At 43.8% G+C, this 20674-nt stretch overlaps 2 protein-coding genes across 3 annotated transcripts in view; both read right to left on the bottom strand.

Moving 5' to 3' along the window:
* Window positions 1-12292, bottom strand: part of GPRASP1 (G protein-coupled receptor associated sorting protein 1) — a 38581-nt gene extending 26289 nt beyond the window's left edge. Inside the window, exons 1-2 of one of the 2 annotated variants that reach the window (XM_058658902.1) lie at window positions 12165-12212; window positions 10650-10728 (exon numbers count right to left, since the gene is read on the bottom strand). The gene's annotated coding sequence lies outside the window, so the exon portion shown is untranslated. Of the gene's footprint in view, window positions 1-10649; window positions 10729-12164 lie in introns of both variants that reach the window. The other variant, XM_004590148.4, reaches the window with a different exon arrangement.
* Window positions 8007-12222, bottom strand: ARMCX5 (armadillo repeat containing X-linked 5). Its single transcript, XM_004590147.3, has 3 exons — window positions 12165-12222; window positions 10650-10728; window positions 8007-10298 (listed from the first exon to the last, which is right to left on the bottom strand). Exon 3 carries the CDS (start codon window positions 10028-10030, stop codon window positions 8357-8359), a length of 1674 nt encoding a protein of 557 aa, XP_004590204.1. The 5' UTR covers window positions 10031-10298; window positions 10650-10728; window positions 12165-12222; the 3' UTR covers window positions 8007-8356.
* Window positions 12293-20674: the final 8382 nt, after the last annotated feature.

The following is a 20674-nucleotide window of genomic DNA, read 5'->3' as shown; positions in this document are numbered from 1 at the left end:
CAGATTCTATGTTGGTACTCAATCATTTTCCAACTTTCTATTCTGGATCACAGATTTATATGTGTTTATCTTTCTTTTCTAGTGAATAAGTCAAAAAAACCTTAATACCAGATATATCAAGATATTTGAAAATCCTACAAATATTTCCTTAGAAAGAGAAAAGTTCTTAGCTAAGAAAACAAAACTTCAGATTTACAGAACCTTTTCCACAGCTGCAGGCGTTCAACTGGATTAGTAATAACAAGACTCCATTGATTACAAACAAAACAAGGTGTTGAGGGGCCCAGCATGATGACTCAGTGGCTAAATCCTTGCTTTGCATGCGCTGGGGTCCCATATGGGCACTGGTTCGTGTCCAGCTGCTTCATTTCCCATCCAGTTCCCTGAGAAGACAGTTGAGGATGGTCCAATCCCTAGGACCCTGCACCCACATGGGAGACCCAGAAGAAGCTCCTGGCTTCATTTCAGCTCATTTCCAGCCACTGCAGCCACTTAGGGAGTAAACCAGCAGACAGAGGATCTTTCTGTCTCTCCTCTCTGTAAATCTGCCTTTCCAATAAAAAAAAAAAAATCTGGAAAAAAAGGTGTCCAGAAATCTTAGAAAATAAATTGTTATATTTAATTTTACTATAGAATTATCTTGTAGCACAAAAATTACTAAACTGTTCTTAACACACTAGATAATTTAAACTTTAATCAACTTTGAATACAATCTTCAAGGAAAATTTGCAATCTGACTGCTAAATCATCCAATGAAAGTTTAAATGATCATTTATTAGCCTGCCAATCATGCCTAATTTATCCAATTACCTGAACAGTGTCTCGGCATTCTTGAAATAATTACAGGGTAAAAGGTCTTATAGCCCACAACAGTAAACTCGAATTTGCTACCACTGTGCAAACTGTTAACCTTGTTACACAACAGAAATGTTGAATATTAAGTTCTGGCAAAGAAAAATACATTATTCACTCATTTTTTCAGCTGCCAAAATCTTGCTAGCAAGAATTTTGCTTCTGCAATTTAAGGGCAACTTCATAATTCTGATTTGATTATTTTGAGAGCGTATATATTTTCTTAACATTACTAAAATGCGAATTAAAATACAGATACCAGTACCAGTTTAGCACCACCCTATAATCAACTGATCTAACCAGTCACCCCAATAGACACTATTTTAATCCATTATATTGGCAAATACATTCAAATATCCAAATCCTTAGAAGAGTTGCTGAGTGTGTGGCGAACGAGGGATTCATATGCTGATAAAGTATAAACTGATACAGTCCACTTATAAGGAGAATTCTAATAACTTTTCAAGTGGAAAAAAAAAAGATGACCAGGAGTTTATTTCTATGGTTGAGAAGTCTATTTCTCAGCAACACTTAGGAAAAAAAAAAAAAGCATACTACAATGCTAAGAAATGCAATATAGCGCTAGTAACAAATAAATATTTATCTAAATAAAAAATCTCTGAAGATATACTTTAGGTTTAAAAAAAACTGTAGAGGGCCAGCATTGTGGTATATATAGTGAGCTAAGCTGCCCCCTGCAACACCCGCATCCCATGATGCAGTAATTCCCAGTTGCTCTGCTTCCAGTCCAACTCTGCTAAACTGCATTAGAAAGTAGAAGCTAACTCAATTACCTGGGCCCCACCAGCCCTATGGGCCCCACCAGCCTTAGTCATTATTGCTATTTAGCAAGTGAACCAATGGATGAAGATTGGTGTGTGTGTGTGTGTGTGTGTGTGTGTGTGTGTGTAAATAAACCATATCTAAAAAGCAGTAGGATAATATATGCACTATTGTAATACTTTCAAAAATTCTCAGAACTCAGATTTGCCACATGTAGTAACGCATAGAAAAGTTTTTTTCCTTTCTTTTTAGATGATCTATTTACTATTTTACTTGAAAGTCAGATTTAGATAGAGAGAATCTTCCATCTGGTGGTTGCTGGTTCATTCCCGAAATGGCTGCAATGGCTGAAGCTTAGCTGATGCAAAACCAGCAGCTGGAAGCTTCTTCCAGGTCTCCCATGCAGATGCAGTGTCTTCCCCACCTCTGCCCTGCTCCCAAAGCCTCCCTCCACTGCTCTCTCTAGCTATAAAAATGCAGATGTGAGCTCCAGAGCTGGATGCAGGTCTGGTAGGGGAACTTAGGGAACTCCTCAGCTAGGCTGCAGCTCCCACTGGTGAGTTTGACAACCGGGGCTGGGGGTGGGCCACATCAGGCAAGGCTATATAGCACTTGTCAGAATGTGTGTGGCCAGAGCTGTGGGCAGGCTAGGTTAGGCCAGCCACAGCACCCTGTAGCACACATGAGACCAAGGACGGGGTATGGGCTGCACTGACTTACACTGCATCACCCACTAGCAAGTACCAAGACTGGGGATAGGCTATGCCCAGCTGGGTCGAGGAACCCACTGACACACAAAGATCTGGGGCTGGGAGCAGGTCTGGTAGGGAAACTTGGAGGGCTGGAGCTCACACTGGTGAGTACAAGAGCTAGGGCTGGTATGGGCCATGCTAGAACAGCTGCAGCACATGTTGGCAGGTCTGTGAGCCAGGTCTTGGGGATGGACCAGGCTGAGGTAAGCTCCAGTACCCATGAGTATGCACAATAACCAGGTGGGGTGTGGGACAGAATGGGCTACGCTGCAGCACATGCCAGTATGTGCAAAAATTGGAGCTGCAGGAAAGACTGCTAGAGGTTATCCGGAGTTACTTCAACTATGCTGCAATATCCACTGGTGTACATGAGGGCTGGGCCTGTGGTGGGCTGGGCTGGGCTGGGCTAGGTTACACTACCCACTAGTTTGTGTGGGAGATCAGACTAGGGATAGAACTGATCAGGCAGCTGAATCCACCAATCTGTACGTTGGTTGGTGTAGGTGTCAGGCTGAACATGACCCTGTACTAGCTGGCACACACAAGAATTCCTGAGAATATCCCAGGCAAGGTTTCTTGAGGGAGTCCTAAACTGGACTGCTAGACTCAAAGCGCACTCACAGGGAAAAGCACAAGATATGTGGTCTGTGGTCTGACCTTAGAGTGCTTGTATTGGGATTAGGCCTCCTCAGTTGCTGACACCCATGGAATAGAGAACATACACAGATGCACTTGATAGAAACAAAGCCAGCTCATCTAAGCCAACAGAGGACATTGAGTACCTCATCAAAAGACAGAAAGCAGAACAGGTTAAACAACTCTCCTGTCCAGGTTTTGCAGTAAATGTCTGGGTCCACGGATACACCAAAGTAGACCTGGTCAGCCAATAGATGCTACATTTTCTCAACCCTTGTGCTACAATGCAAAAAATGTCTCAGAACTATCAAGACCACTCATGGAAAACTCCTGGAATACTCTGCCCCACATCAAGGTCTCTAAGATGTCATCAAATGACTTCCTCATTCCTGGGTGCTGATGTAGTTTGACAGCGAAGAATGGCCTCCTTCATTTCCCTATATCACCACTCCCGAGGACACCGGAGGGGGAAAAAAACACTGAAACATTTATCTCAAAAAACACTGAAACATTTATCTCACCCACCTTCCTCCATATCTCCACATTCTCCAGCCTATCAGAGGCCCATATGGGCATGCACCCCTCTCAATTATGTTAATAATATTAAAAATGAAGTTTAAAATTTAAAAAGTATATTACCACAATGTTAACTTTATGACCATGCATATAAAAATGCTGGAACTGCTGGGCCCGGCACCGTGGCCTAGCGGCTAAAGTCCTCGCCTTGAAAGCCCCAGGATCCCATATGGGCGCCGGTTCTAATCCCAGCAGCTCCACCTCCCATCCAGCTCCCTGCTTGTGGCCTGGGAAAGCAGTCGAGGACGGCCCAATGCATTGGGACACTGCACCCGCGTGGGAGACCTGGAGGAGGTTCCTAGTTCCCAGCACCGGCCCATTGCGGCTCACTTGGGGAGTGAATCATCGGATGGAAGATCTTCCTCTCTGTCTCTCCTCCTCTCTGTATATCTGACTTTGTAATAAAAATAAATCTTTAAAAAAAAAATGCTGGAACTGCTTCTTGGCCTTTTGGTTAAGACGAAGTATAAAAATGTTGAAATGTCTTCAATAACTGAGGTGATTTCATTATAAAACATTTATGTAAATCATAGATACTTATTTATATTAAAAATATAATTTAAATATGGTTCACTCCCCAAATGGCCACAATGACCAGGACTTGTGCTAGGCTTAAGTCAGAAGCCCAGAGCTACCTCTGGTCTACTAGTTGCCTGCAGGAATTGAAACACTTGGGCCCTCTCCCTCTGCTTTTCCAGGATCATTAGCAAGAAGCTTTATCAGACATTGAGCAGCTGGATCTAGAACAGGTGCCCATATGAGAGTTTGTGCTGCAGGTAGCAGCCTAACCACAACATTGGGCCCACTATACCTATTTTTATATGTTAGAACAAATTATCTTCAAACTCATATAGAAGGGATTCAGAGCAACAAAAACAGGAGCAAATCTGGAGTACTCACTCTTCCTGACTTCAAAAATTATTACAGAGCTACAGTAATGAATGCATAGCAACACTAGTGTAAAATAGAATTACATGCACATGGAATAAAATCGAGACCAGAAACAAAACTAAAATGATTATGCTTTTGATTTTCACAAGGAGGCCAAGAACATTCCAGGGGGAATGGTACTGAGAGAACTGGATTTTTTTGTGTGTGTTAAGAATTAAACCAAATGACTTTACACATCTACAAAAATTTACTCAAAATGGATGAACAACCTAAACATAAGTAAAAATTACAAAACTCTTAAAACATAGGGTTAAATTTTTATGATTTTCCTTCATTTGGCAATGTCACCAAGACATCAGTGACAAAAGAAAAACAAAAAGAGGAACTGGATTTTGGACTTCACCAGAATTGAAAACTTCTATGACCAAGGAACTTCATTAAAAGTGAACAAACAATGTATACTGCAGAAGACACCTGAAAATCATATAAAGGGCTTGTATCCAGGGCATATAAACAACTCCCAAAACACAACAAACATAGCAAAAAAAAAAAAAAAAAGAAATCAACAATCTGAACAGGTTTGTGGCAAAGTGCGTCAACATACCACTAGGTATACCTGCATTCCATACCCAGTTGCTGGTGTGAATCCTAGCCACTCCATAGACAATCCAGCTTATAGATTATGCGTCTTGGAGGCAGTGGATTTTGCTTCAACTGCCTGAGATCCTGCCACCTACTTGGGAGGTGGGTCTCGTACTTGGGAGACCCAGATAGTTTCATTTCTGGTCTGGTGTATCTCTGGCTGGCTGTTGCAGGCATTTAGGGAGTGATCCAGTCAGAAGTAGAAAATCTGATCGTGTTCTCTGTCTCCTTCTCTATGCTTTTAAAGTAAAATTAAAATTTAAAAAAATGTAAATAGGCAAATAACTTAAATATGTAGCATTCCAAAGATATGCAAATGACCAATATGCATATTGGTCATTTTGATGCATATTGATATGTAGAAGGATATTCATTTCTAATCATTACAAAAATGAAAATCACAATGAGATAGCATCTACTAGAATATCTATTAAAAAATCAATGGAGCTTGGTACGATAGCCTAGTGGCTAAAGTCCTTGCCTTGCATGCGCCAGGATCCCATATGGGAGTCAATTTGTGTCCCAGCTGCTCCACTTCCCTTCCAGCTCTCTGCTTAAGGCCTGGGAATGTGAGATCCAGACCAAGTTCCTGGCTCCTGGCTTCAGATCAACTCAGCTCCGGCCGTAGCAGCCACTTGGGGAATAAACCAGAGGATAGAATATCTTGATGTCTCTCCTTCACTCTGCAAATCTGACTTTCCAATAAAAAAAAATTAAAAAAAATAAAGGATAATGAAAGTTTGCAACAATACAAATAAACTGGAACTGTTATATGTTGTTGATGGATTATGATCTGGCCACTGGGTAAATGCTTAATTCCAGTTTCTATGTATATGCCTTAAATAATTTAAACTGGGGCCCTAGATAGATACATGTACTCCAATGTTTATTGCAGCTTTGTGAGAGCCAAAAAGATGGACACAACTGGGCCCAGTGCAGTAGCCTAGCAGCTAAAGTCTTCTCCTTGTACGTACCAGGAACCCATATGGGCACTGGTTCTAATCCCAGCAGGTCCAGCTTCCCATCCACTTCCCTGCTTGTGGCCTGGGAAAGCAGTCAAGGACAGCCCAAAGCCTCAGGACCTGCACCCGCGTGGGAGACCCAGAGGAAGCTCCTGGCTCTTGGCTTTAGATCAGCTCAGCTCCAGCCATTGCAGTTATTTGGGGAGTGAAATAGTAGATGGAAGATCTTTCTCCCTGTCTCTCCTGTCCATAAATCTGATTTCCCTTTCCAATTTAGAAAGGAAAAAAAAAAACAGAAAAACAAAAACCTTCAAAAATCATCAACATTGAAGCTTCACACTGCAAAAGAATCCTAACCTATGTTTTTACTTTTAATTCCATTATGTAGTAGATTATCCTTTTTAAGTTCTGAATGTATAAAAGATAGGTTCACCCTTGACCTTAAATTGAATTAAAGTAGGGATGGCTATGAAAATTAGCGGTGTATTACATTATGCAAATATTTTTTTTTTTCATTTAGGTCTTCCCAAAATAAATAAAATGTTAGGGACAAAGGTCAACAGAGACAGCAACATTTGTAGACTGATCCTAACATTTCCATTTCCCAATATTTACAAGTAAAGTAAAGAAAGTAATAACAGGAAAGGAGGTTTCAGGGTAAAGGAGTCAGAGGTGACTCCACTACAATCTGCATTCTGTCATTCTATGCTAAAACCCCTATCCAGGATCTAGCTTTGTTAAACATAAACAAAAGAAAATGAGGTTGCACAGATGGCATAGTGTAGGCTCTATGAGTTGCACACTGTAAAATAGGGGCATTAATTTCTTCCTAATTATATACTCCTAAAGGAATTTTAGTATTCTGCAGCTGTGTTATACATGGAGCTGAGCTCCAACCAGAATGAATCAGCACAAACAAGGAGCTACCTCCAAGAATGAGTAAAAATCACCAAGTCCAAAAATGTTAGCCAGAAAACAAAAGCAAGGATCAAAGACAACAGTCACCAAGGCAGGCCCTGTCACCAGAGATCATCCTCTGAGGCATAAGATTGCACGTGGAGGGAATCAATCTGATAACCACAGCTAGGGGAGCCAGTGGGGCTGGATTCCTTCAGATCATATTCTATGCAATTGTTTATGGCTTTATTGAATGGGGCATGAGAAGCAGAAATCCTCTTAGATGTTAAAAAGCTTTCAAGGCATGTTGGTGAGACATTCTGTGTGAAAGTTTTGCAACTCCCACTGGAATGAAAGCAACTATGTTCCCTTCCTCCTAGGTCTGTTATCCACTTCCCCAGAGCTATCAAGCTAAAAGCTTTATTTCTCACTTGAAACCTTAACAGAATGAAGTCCTATCATCCATAATCTACAGCCAGTAACTGCTGTCTTCTTGCGTAGGAGGTAATTTCACTTGGGCATGGTACGATGGTTCAACCGGCTAATACTCCCCCTGCAAACACCAGGACCCCATGTAGGTGCCAGTTCATGTCCTGGCTGCTCTACTTCCCTTCCAGCTCCTTGCTTATGGCCTGGGAAAACAGCAGAGAATAGTCAAAAGCCTTGGGGGCCTACACCCATGTGGGAGACCTGGAAGAAGCTCCTAGTTACTGAATAGGATCAGCTCAGCTCTGGCCATTGCAGCCATTTGGAGAGTGAATCAACGGATGGAAGATCTTTCTGTCTCTCTTTCTGTAAATCTGCTTATTTCAACCAAAATAAATAAATCTTTTTTTAATTGATTCTACTTGAACATAGTGAAACTAAAAGATCTGCCATTACGATTTCATTAGTTCACGCCCTCACCCAAACCCTACAGAAAGACACACAGACAGTGCTCTTTATAATGTTTATATTGTTTGTGTTTTATGCTTCTGACTAGATTTCAACTGAAGAACTAGGACAGTATTCTCACCAGTTTTGGCATACAACTTTATTAACAAAATATAAATGAAATCTCAAAAAGAACACATTTATATCAATATAAAGAACAGGTATATCTATATATATCTATATCCATATATATAGCTTATTCAGCATGAATAGGTTCATCAGCAGGACAAGTTGCAAAAATACTAAAAATATCCCAATTTTTATTATATACAACAGCAACAAAGAAACAAATATTCAATCTTTCAAGATTAGCTGGACTCTTTCAGTCAACACAAAGAATATAATTACCAAATTTATCATTAATAATATACATTGGGTTTACATTGCAACATTATAAAAAAAATTCAAGGCTATGCGAGGACACACAGCTATTCAGAGTTTGAGTATTAACCGTATGAGTTTATCTCTCACTTCAGGATCACTGTGATCTGATAATTCTAGGAGTTTCTGATGCAGCACTTTCGTTTGTTGGAATATGCAAAAAAGCTCATGTTTAGTGAACTTTTCCTTAGTGAATAGCTTTGTCCTTTTTTTGAAGTGGAAATTTATATTCTCAAAAATTTCAATGATATTAAGAATATTGGCCTTTGACTCATTCTTGTTAAAAGGTATAAGCAATGATGACAGTACCTCAGCACTGATGAGATCTCTTGTATTAGCTTGATTTTTAGACAAGCACATAAAAACTTTTAAAACATAAAACTTGGTTTTGACATTTCCCCTGTTTAGAAAGAGGAGTAAATCTTCAATGTAATTGGTAATTATATAGTGGTACTCAAATTCCACACTAACTTGAGCTAATAATTTAAGTCCAGCAAGTTGCAAAGGGGAATTCAAGTAAAAAGAATTTATGTCCTTACAAAGTTGTTGTATGTATAACTCTGCAATTATTGATTCATCATAGGACTCAGAATCATTACGCATCATATTTAAGGCTCTAGGGCGTTCTTTAACATCGGGACTATTGATCAAGTGCTCGATCATAACAGTAATACCTACATCATGAACTATATCCTGGGTAAATGGATAAGCACGAGTGACACCCATTATCATTGTGGCTATTTGATGAATGAAAGGATCCCTAGTTATCCTAAGTAGAGCAACAAGCTTATCAAACTCTTCTGGTTCTAAACTAAAGGTTTTTGATTTACAGCGGCAGGCCTTTGGATTTGGTCCATACTTTTCCTTTTCCCTAATCTGATCTTTGATCTCAGCTAAGGTCTGGAAGTAAGGTCCACCATAAGGTGGGATCTTGGTTAGAGGCCGAATTCCCAGAGGAGTTTCAATTAAGGTGTCTACCAGGGTCCAGTTCCCTTCTGGAGGCAAAGATTTCTCCCCTTCCTCAATTGGGACTAGGACAATATATCGGGGCCTTGACCATGCTATTGCTTTTTGTTTTATAGCAAGGAGTGGCTCATGTATAGGCTCAGGTTTTTCTTCAATCTCAGGTGGTGGCTTATAAACTTGAAGAGGGATCTCTTCTTCAGGCCAGAACCAAGATCCTACACTAGATTCTTCTCCAGTCCAGAACCAGGAGCAGACATCTTTTTCATTCTCATCACTTGACTTGATCCCAGTATTACATTTTCCCTTAGCTCTGGACTTAATGCTGACCTCTTCAATTTTCTCAGGTTTGGACCCAATATTGGCCTTATCATTAGCCTTGACACAAGATTTGATATTTTTCTCACTGTCATCAACAGCCTTGGTTTCAGACTTGGTTATGCCACCGACCCTAAACGTAGCCATGGCCTTTGAATTCGTTTGGGGCAGTCTACTAGGTTCTGCCTTAGTCTTAGTCTTGACTTTAGTCTTAGTCTTATCTTCCATCTTCCTTCCCTTCCTTGTCGTGCCCATGGCCACAGTCTCAGTCACTGTCTGTGTCCTGACCACTGATCCATCCCCAGCCTGCACTACTGATTCTGTTTTTTGTGCTGCCTCAGCTGCTGCCTGGATCTCAGCCTTCACTTTAGTATTGGCAGGATCACTGACTTTAGCTCTCTGGCCAGGCCCTCTAGCTCTTGCTCTAGCCCCAGAGTGAATCATGGTTCAAGTTAAAGACAAGGCCAAGTTATGAAACCCCTCCCCCCCGACCCTTGAAGAAAGTCTGTACCAGGCTGATGTTTTCACAAAAAGTCCAGCAGTCACTCAGCCCCCTCTCCAACTACAGTCTCTACCAATAATATAGACAACAAGCACAGGAAGCTCACTTAAGGTAGGAAAAGACGGCTGTGCTTGGATGCAGCCCTGTGGAGGGTGGTGGTCTTCAGTAACTCCAAGGCCACCAGATCTGTCATTGAAGTTCAACTTGAACCTAAGAGTGAAGGAAGGAAACGGGGCTTTGAGTCTCTTCCATTCTTTTTTCTCCTCACAGTATCTTGTACAGACACAGGAAAGTAAGGAGATTCAGTGCTAGGTAGGAAAGGTATATAGGTACATAATCAGCAAACTCCCTCTCCATTTCATCCACACTTGATACCTTCAAGCACTAACAGTCTCCTTTCTAGACACTAAACAGGGACAGAGAAAGAAGGAAAACTGCGTGGGAATGAAAAAGACAGGCGGAGGAAGCACAAGACTGGCTTTTGTACCCTTTTGGAGCCAAGCAGATCTCCATTTTTCCATTCTACAGGTCTACCCAAGAATTCCCCACACTCATACCAACCTGTACTGATCTGGAGTAATTTTCTCCTCCTCTCCTCGTTTCCAATGGTGACAAGCCCTATAGCAGACCTATAGCAGACCTAAAGGCAAATAAACAAACAGGAGAATATAGAAACTGATCTCCTGGTAAATTAGTTTTGGTCCCTGGCTGCTATTCTTGCATTTCCAATTAGAACCCATTTCCTTCATCTCTCCTCTTGGTCCCCTCTTCCCATGTCCTATTTCAAGGCGGCTCTACCTCCCCTAAGTGCCCATGATTTTCCTCATCAGCGATTGCCTTTGCATCTCCCTAATTCAGAATTAGCAAGGAAAACAATTGGACAGTGGGAATGGCAGGTCTTCAACCACTAATTTTTACAAGTCCCAAGTAAATCAGCAGAGGAGAAGGCAGACAGGGGCTATCGGTAAGCTTACAATATAAGAGATCAAGTTCTCTGGTCTCAGTCATCCATGTCCCTATACCCTCACATCACCCTCAACATTTTACAAGGTAATTTTACCTTCTTTGTTATTCTCTGGTTTCAGGATGGGTTGCCATATACAAACATTCACAATGAATGACAGATTCGTAAGTATGGGGACAGATCTATCTACAGAGAGTCCAAGCACAAAGACAAATAAATGGAAACACAGCAGACAATGAAGATCGAGTCCTTGGCAGAAACCAGGCACCTGGGGCACTATGTTTTCTGGAGACAGGTACCTATTTCTCAATACTCCCTACCTCCTGTCCTTTCCAATTTCCTAAATCTCCAGTCCTCTTCGCTCCATTCCTAAAGTCTGACGATATTATGTAGAGGAAACTCAAACATCCTTCCAAGATAGTACTGGTGTTCATAAGAATGAAGTTTACTACAAACCATGGAAGCCGAGAAAATAATGAAAATTATTTCCAAAATTTTTCATAAATTCTTGTTCTCTTCCTGTCCTTAAAACCTATCATTTTCTGCAACATAACATATATAAACACAAGACATGTTTTAAACCTGATAGAGAGGAGATGTGGAGGTTCCCTTATGCCCTTATGTGCTCTAGTCTTAGTCATCTACCACCTTAAAGCAGCCTCACTCTATTGAAAATCGGCCATTTTTTTCTTTGCCCCTCCCCTTGAAGTCTGAAGCCCTTTATAGATTCTTTAAAGAATGAGGTACACAAAAATTACAAGCACATTTAAATGCACCACACACAGAGATCCAACGAAGAGACAGTGAAAAAGACTTCATGTTCAGACCATTAACCAGGACATGGGACTTTTTATCATAACCAAGGTCTTGATTACCAAACATTTACAACCTCTTTTTACACTGCTCAGGACTAGAAGCTGCTACTACATTCCTTTCCCTTCCCGAACATGACTGGAAATGGGGCACCGGTCTGGAAATCAAGCTAGCAAAAGGAAGATCATTTTATCTTATCCCGTTGTCTCTGCCTCACCGCCCGCCTTCAGGTAACCAAGTCATGCATCCCATGTTCATTCCGAAATCCATACTCCCAAGCAATGTCCTTTCTCACTAACCTGCTCTGCTTGAATCAGGGGCAATTTTCTTGGTTCCTTGCCTCAAGGGTGTCGTGGCACACAGGAAAGATAATCAGAAGAATACAAGGACCCGAGACAATGGCGACGACTCTCTGGGCTCAACCGGCACCTGGGACTTACGACGAGATACTTCCTTTATCACATAAACTGCCAGGAGTGGCAAACTGCTGCCTTGTCACTTTCGGGTATTCTTTGCGGTTTCCCATTCTCAGGACGCCTCAGGAACCCGCACGCAGTTAGCAACGTCTACCTTTTCCGCGCAGTCCGGTAACTGCCTCATACCCTTCGCGGAAATCAGCAGCGGGAGGCGCTAAGCAGTGTTTAAAGGGATCCGGCTTACGGAAGCGGAGTAATACCAAACTTTGCCCAGCGCCATTCTCCTACGTCAGAGGCCGCCGCCCCGCCCTTTCTAAATGCGTCACCCCGCCCTTTCTAAGTGCGCTGCGTCGGAATCTGTATACGGAGAAACAACGGCAAACGGAGAGAAGGAATATTAATATCAAAGTGGCTCAGTATTAGTTCTCTTTAGCAACTGCCCCTAACAACGCTTACCTTCTCCCCTCCCCTGTGCTGCCCTGTGGCGTCTGGAAGTCAGTGCCAGCCTGACTAAGCGGACGAATACTGACAAGTTCACTTTTCGGGGTCCTTAAGGCCCAGCGGATTGCAGTCCGGAGGCCGGCGGGCGGGGCGGGGGGGAAGAGGTGGGGCCGGGAGGTTGGGGGAGGGGTTAGGAGGCCAAGATAGGATAGTCTGCGCCGTGATAGCCTAGTGGACAAAGTCGTCAGCTTTCTTGCGCCTGCATCCCATATGGACGCCAGTTCCTGTCCTGGTAACCCCGCTTCCCATCCAGCTCCCTGCTTGTGGCCTGGGAAAGCAGTCAAGGATGGCCCAAAGCCTTGGGACCCTGCGCCGTGGGAGACCCAGAAGAAGCTCTTGGCTTGGCTCAGCTCATCTCTGGCCATTGTGGCCGCCTGGGGAGTGAATCCTTAGGCGGAAGATCTAACTCTATGTCTCTCCTCCTCTCTGTATATGATTTTCCAATAAAAATAATAAGTCTTTTTTTAAAAAGATAGGATAGTCTGGATAAGGGCTAGAATAGGAGGCTACATTTCAGTGTATTCGTTCTGTGAGAAAAGCTGGTCTCTGCCACCTGCTGTTCTAGCCCTTAATTTCCTGCGCGATATGGGCAGAATCAGGGCTAGGCTCCGGAAAGCTTTTCTGCCCTAATTTATTGGTCAACATCGAACATCTTGATCTTTTTATGTTTTATATCCAAGACTCTTGACTTGAATGGTCAAAGGTAGATTGCGATTAAGGTATAAATAAAACAGAGATGAATAGAGACACTGCGCTAATACCAAACCATTACCGGGTGTATGTGTGGAATTCCCATGATGTTCTCCGCATGTGAATATGCAGGAGCCAGAGCTGGGATGTGAGGGAAACCAGGCTTTTCCTATAGAAGAGGATTAATACCAAACTGCTTTACTATCTGTAAACCCACTCCCTCCCCTATTTGTATGATCCCTTTAAACCTGACTCACCAATTTGAGTGCCTAAAAACCTCAAATGGGGTAGAGTAGCTGTCAAGACAAGAATGAGAGGGTAAAGATATTTCTGGCCAGACCACTCCAGAGGCTCCAATGCAGATGGCTCTTGTTCTTTTTTCTTTTTTCCTTTCTCTATAGAGTTGTGCAGGGGGAGTAAAAGACTTAAGTGTATAGCCAGAGAAGTCTTCCATAAAGAGCTCACCACTGCCTCCCTTTGAAAATAGGGAAGACTTAGATTTTATATATTTATGTGTGTGTTTGTGTGTGTATATATACATGTGTATATATAATCTGTTTTATTTTGATGATCCTTACATAGTTAAGGATGCATACCCATGTGGACCAATGTTTAGGATAGGGAAAGGTGGAGGAATAAAGGAAAGTGGGTGAGAAAACCATTTCCAATCTTTTTTTTCTTACTGTATCTGAGGAAAGTGGGGAGAAAGGGGAGGGCTGCTCCCAGGAACCCAACCACATAGGTACCTGGGAATGGGGGTCAGCCACTCGCTGTCATCCCAAGGTCACCAAATGTGGAGCATTTTGAGGGTACTGCTTGAGTGATTCTGATAGTCCTGAAATGCTGTTTTGTTGCTCCAAGGATGAGGAAATTCCTTCAAGTTCCATTGGCTGACATAGTCCGTCTTAGAGTCTCCACACAGTCAGATACTCAATGTCAAAGCTAGGCTAGGAGAGCTATCCAATTTATTCTGCCCTCCATAGTATTAGACGTCCTCTGCAGGCCCCAATGAACTGGTTGTCATGTCCCCGATGTGCATCTGGGCATGCCGTCCACCGCACAGGCTTCAACATCCAAGGAGGCCTAGTTGTGACACATGCACTTCACTGTCAGACCACAGATCCTATGATTTTCCACGTGGTTAGAATTCTGAGTCCAGTGGTCCAGTCAAGGGGTCCCCAAAGAAACCTCACTAGAGGTGACCTCAGACCTGACTCCTGAATGTGCCATCTGGTGTAGGATCTGGCTCAGTCTGTCACCAACATCAGCTTACACACACTCTGGTGGTTGCAGTTGCCTGGACAGTTCTGTCCCCAGCCCCATCTCATATACAAGCCAATGGATGTTGCAGCCCAGCCCATTCCTGCCCAAAACACGCTCAGCCCTCACACACAATAGTCGTAACTGTGACACAGTCTGGGCAACCCCCAATAACCCCTACCAGGCCTGCTTCCAGCCCTGGTTCTCATGTGTACCTGTGCAAACAGTGGACTAGTCTAATCCATCCCTATCCCCTTCAGTTCTCACACACATCAATGGGTGTTGGAGCCTAGCTCAGCCTGACAAACCCCATTATTCAGCCCATACTCATGCCGATGGGTGCCACTGCCTGTCCAACCAGGCCCACCCCCAGCCTGGGTTCCCATGCTCACCAGTGTGAGGTGCAGCCCATCAGAGGGGTGCCCACAGTTTCCCTACTAGACCCACTCCCAGTCCAGGATCTTGTACTTTCCAGGTGGTTCTGCAGTCTAGGCTTACCTTGCTGTCAACCCTAGTGCCTGCTAGCCTATGCTGCAGCAAACCCAAACCAGCCTGAACTTACTCTGGCTCATGCATGCACCAGTAGATAAAGTTGCTTAGCTCAGCCTGGCTCTCCTCTTAACCCGGCTCACATGCATACCAGGAAGTTTTGTAGCCCTGCCCAGCCTGGTCTGCTCTCAGTCCTAGCTCCTAAGCTCACAAGTGGGAGCAGTGGCCCAGCAGGGGAGCCCATGCAGCCCCCCTATTAGCCTCCCCCTCCCCCACCCCCAGGTCTTACGTGTGTTGGTGGGTGCTGTGACCCAGTCTAGTATGTCTTGCCTCACCTTGTCATGCACCAGTGGATACTGCAGCCTAGCTCGGCCCCGTATGCCCACAGTGCTGGTGTTGCAGCCCAATCCAGCCTGTCCTACACCTGTTCTGGTTCTCACATCTGCCAGTTGGTGCTATGAACTGGCCCAACCTGGCCCAACCTGGCCCACCCCCAGACTTGGCCCACATGTATGCCAATTGGTACTGTAACCTGGCCTGGCCTGGACTGCTCCTTGTCTTGATTCTTATACTTGCCTGCATGGACTGCATACTGACAGAGGAGTTCCCCAAGCTCCTCTATAAGATCATCTCCCAGTGGCAGATCTCGTGCACACCAGTGGATTCTTGGTCTAGCATGATTTGGCCCACCTCCTGTCCTGGCAGTCTTGCCCAACCAGCCCACACCTGTTCTGGCTCTTACTGTTGAGTACTACAGCCCAGTCTCTCACATGACTCAGTGGGTGCCAAGACCTACCCCAGCCTGTCCTACACTCACCCTGTCTCCTGCGAGCACTGGCTGGAGCCTAGTCCGATCTGGCACTCCACAGACTCTCTCCGCACCCATGCCAAGGGAAGATGCAGCCATGTCCAACCCAGTTTGCAATCCACATTCCAGCTTTCACATTTACTAGTGGGAACCAAAGCTCAGCCAGGGTGCCCCCTTTAGCTCCCACTCACAGATCTTGTCCATACTGGTTGTTGCTCTGGCTCAGCCCAGTGTAACCCATGAGCCAGCATGGACTTTCCCATCAGATGCTGAAGTCTGGTCTGCCCTGACATGCTGCTACACCCAACTTTCACTGGTGGGTGCTACAGCCTACCTCTGCCCAGTGTGCCCCACCTCTGGCTTCCATGCAAACCAGTAGGTATGATAGCTTAGATAGGACACCATGGCTTGCACCATGGCCTGCATGCCAGTGTACTACTATTGGTTGGCCTAGAGGAAGGAATTTTTAAAAATACAGTCTGGAAAGAAATCTAGGGTATGTTAATATCTCGAATGGTAACAAATATTTTGGAAAATACATTAAGTTTGGATTCTATATTAGTGATTTACTTTTTTTTTTCATTTTCTTTTCTTTTTTTTTTTTAAGATTTATTATTATTGGAAAGCCGGATATACAGAGAGGAGGAGAGACAGAGAGGAAGATCTTCCGTCCAATGATTCACTCCCCAAGTGAGCCACAACGGGCCGGTGCTGCACCAATCCGATGCCGGGAACCTGGAACCACTTCAGGGTCTCCCATGCGGGTGCAGGGTCCCAAAGCTTTGGCCGTCCTCTCCTGCTTTCCCAGGCAGGGAGCTGGATGGGAAGTGGAGCTGCCGGGATTAGAACTGGCCTCCATATGGGATCCCGGCGCGTTCAAGGCGAGGACTTTAGCTGCTAGGCCACGCTGCCGGGCCCTTTTTTTTCATTTTCTATCATGTGCATGTTTACAACTGTGCCTTTCAAAGTTTCTTATTCCAAATCCATCTAAATTCATAACAAAAAGATCAATGTCCAAAATCTAGTGGAAAGCAGATAAACATATGAATATCGTGTTCACAAAGAAAACACACACCAATGTTTCTGAAATACATTTAATTTTATTGGTAATGACAAATGCAAATTATTATTTGATATATTTTCTTTTTTTCCAGTTTTTAAAACCAAAATATTTATTACCTAATTGTTGAAATTCTCATGATGAACTGGATGTGGCAACAGCTGCCCTCTTGGAATCCATGTCTGAATCTGTGATTCACTAATTTGAGGTTCCTTATCTGGCCACTCCCAGTGGTATTGCATCTTTTAGCCTTGGTACTCCAGTTATACTTCCTCTTGTGCTTGGCAGGGTAGCCACACTTGCTGCAGGTGGACTTCTGCGAGTGGTAGATCTTGGGGCCTCAGCAGTGGCACAGCATGTGCATCTTGTTGCGACGCTTCCCAAACTACCACGTTCCCTTCATCATCTTACCTCTATGGCTGAGGGTGTCTGCCCCGAGGATGTCCATGGAGTCCTCTTCCCTGACCTAACAGTAGAGTTCAAGACAGGTCCTGCCTTATGTGGTGTCTGACACTTGAACCACAAGGCAGAAAAGCAGGAAGACTGTGTATATCCCCATAGGCCATGACAGGAAAGGATCCTGTTTCTTGGGCAACTAGGAACAGCTCAATGACAGAGTTACCATTTTGAATAAGCAAAAAAGTATGTGGCAGGAAAAAAATAACCCTTGGTTGTTTTTCAGGATTAGAAATCTAGGTCCCTCAGATGTAAGCAACTGCCTAGGTTACATTGTACCGAGGTAAGTATGACACTGTTGGGAGAAAAATAGCTAATACCTGGCAGGCATTCTGGGCCTGTTTAATGTCAAATTTGTGTTAACTATACCAGTGTATCAGCACAGATGCTTATTCTTTCTTTTCCCTTTGTTAAAAAGATATGTAGGGGCAGATGCCAGCACAGGAGCAATCAGCATCTGGGGACCTGTGCCCATGTGTGTGTGCGTCCCAAGCAGATGAGCAGATAACAAACAATGATATTCCCTTAGAGTCACACACACGTTTTCCACACTCATACAGCACTACACAGTCATGATCTTACTTGACACTCTTTTTGACACCCCAAAGGGAGACAGATTAGGACAATTTTTCACTAGTTGTAAGGAGTTTCCTGGACTGAGAGGGCAAAGATAGAAATAATCAGCTCCTAATGACAGGATTCTCTCAAACATGCCAAGCTAAAGGTCATTTATTTTAGTTTTGCAGCTAAGAAATGGGCTTACCAACCCCATTTTGCAAATGAGAAAATAGAAGAACAGCTCAGAGCTTGCAAAGTAATAACCTGGAACGCAAGCCATCAAACTCTACGGTGTATGTTCCCAAAACTTAAGTTCTTTGTTGGAGGAGTGAAAAAAAGAGAGAGAGGAAGGAAAAGGAGTTTGGAGAGTCCTGTGCAAGAGCCCAGCCATCTGAAGGAATGAAGGATGTGTGGAGTGGAATGCAATAATACTCCCATTCCTTGAACACTGCACTGACAGAAAAGCAAAGCATCATTTCCTGAAAGGAAAAAGTGGCAAATAAGGGCTTTCATGATCTAGATGTCATGAACTGCCTGAAAGAGAAAGCAAGTACTCACTGTATGAAAAACATAGGCCCACCACACAGGAGCTGAAATCATGCTGAGCTCTGTGCAGCACAGTGAGAGTTCACAATGTCATGTTTTGTGTGTCTCAGCAGCTGTCTTTGCAGAACTGTGGAGGAGAAGCAAAGATCAGAGGCTATCAGAGGTTCATATAAGTTATTAATGATTTATTTTTATCTCCCTTCCATGCTGGTATTCCTCCATTAAAACACTTACATGGGTCCTTTGGCTTCTTAACATTCCTGCTCTACTTAAAGTACTCACATAGGCTGGTTGTACAAGAAGATGTAAAAACAAACAAACAAACAAAAAACAAACAACAACAACAATAAAAAGATAGTAATCCAGCCAAGGCTGGTGCTTCCAGGATCTTACTTGTGACTTCTAGGGATCTACATGGCCCAGATCAGAGTCTGAGCTGCCATACTTACAGTGGGTCACCTGAAGGGAACAGTCATGGAGAGGCAGGCCTTTCAAGGTAAAAAGAGATTCACTTGATGTCCAGAGTCATAAATTACATAGTGCCTGTTTGGGGTTGTGGGGGGAGGCAATAAGGGCATTCTACATCTGTGGTCTGTGCTCTAAAAGGACTTTGAAATCTCCATTCCATCCATAATCAGCTCTATTCTTGAGGTAGTCTGTTTTATCCCAGCCTTTTCAGGCCTTGTGGTCTGAGGGTACTTACTGAAGCAGAAATTGCAGGATGAGACTTTTCAGAGTATCAGATCTGTTATAGCTTTCCTGGAATAAAAAGATAGTTTGAAACAATGCAGTTGACAAAAACCTCCCTCTGATTTCTCTTAGACATTTATTTGAGAGAGGAAAAGGAAGAGGGGTATCTAATCCACTGGTTCACTCTCTCAATGCCCATAATAACAAGGCCTTTGCTAGCCTGAAATCAGGATATGGAGACCCAATCTGAGTATCCCATGTGGATGACAGGGAGCCAAGTACTTGAGTCTTCATCTGCTGCCTCTCAGGATGCTGAGAATCAAGATTGGAGCTGGAACTCGAACTCATACACCTTGATATCAGATTGAGTGCCTCAAATGATGTTTCAACCACTATACCAAGTGCCCTCCCCACGTTTAACCTTCATGTGTTCCTCCTCACCGAACAAGGTTTGATAATCTCAGGGACTTCCATGTTAGTTTTAATTGGTCATTAACTCTTGTCCGTCCTGGGAGAAGGGAAGAGGTAGCCATCAGTGTACAACGCGGAGGTGTTGCTGCATAGGTAGAGGGTTCTTTTGGGCACAATGGAAAGGGGGCCCTCTCAGAACAGGGACAGGAAGAGGTGAATCAGCTAGAAACCCTGGGCTGGAAGACCCACTTCAGTACTATCACCAGGATCTGGGTCAAGACTGAACTTTCTATCCCAGGTCAGAGCAGGGAGCCCTGCTTCCTGAAACACACCTATGGGAGGGTGTGCTGGAGGAGGCCAGTATAGAGAGGGAAAAAGCATATTCCCAACCAGGTGGGAAAGGGAGAGGTCAGAAGAAGGAAAAGAGACTTCCAAGTAGAGTTGAGGGGCAGAGAGTGTGGGGCCATGGTCTTCCCAGAAGGCTGCTTCCTCCTGCAGGTGGCACTGTCAGGGGCAGCTCAGCCTCCCAGGAACAAGGAAGGTCCCTAGAAAGGTGACTGACCTTATATAGCAGCATGGTTAGGGAAAGTGACACACAAGGGGTTTCCTTGTAGGCACAGTTCTTCGAGCATCAGCTCTTTCACATTGTCCAACTCCCATACTGACCTCAGCTGAGAAACACACAGAGAAAAATGAAAAAGGAGTCCCAGGGAAAGAGATATCCTGGCCTCTGCTCCCTTCCTATCCCTTGGGTACCTTTAGTTTGCACATTGTCATTTGATGTGCACCTTCAACCCCGATTTCTTGTAGCTCCCTCTTATCACCTCATTGTGAGACAGGTTCAGGGTGTTGACTTTAGGGGGCTTCTTTGTAATGCTGAATGGGCCATCCAGCTGGTACAGTTTGTTCTTGTACAAATTCAAG

Source organism: Ochotona princeps, chromosome X (assembly GCF_030435755.1).
Source record: "Ochotona princeps isolate mOchPri1 chromosome X, mOchPri1.hap1, whole genome shotgun sequence".
Classification (NCBI taxonomy): Eukaryota; Metazoa; Chordata; class Mammalia; order Lagomorpha; family Ochotonidae; genus Ochotona; species Ochotona princeps.
This window is presented reverse-complemented; position numbering and strand designations above follow the sequence as displayed.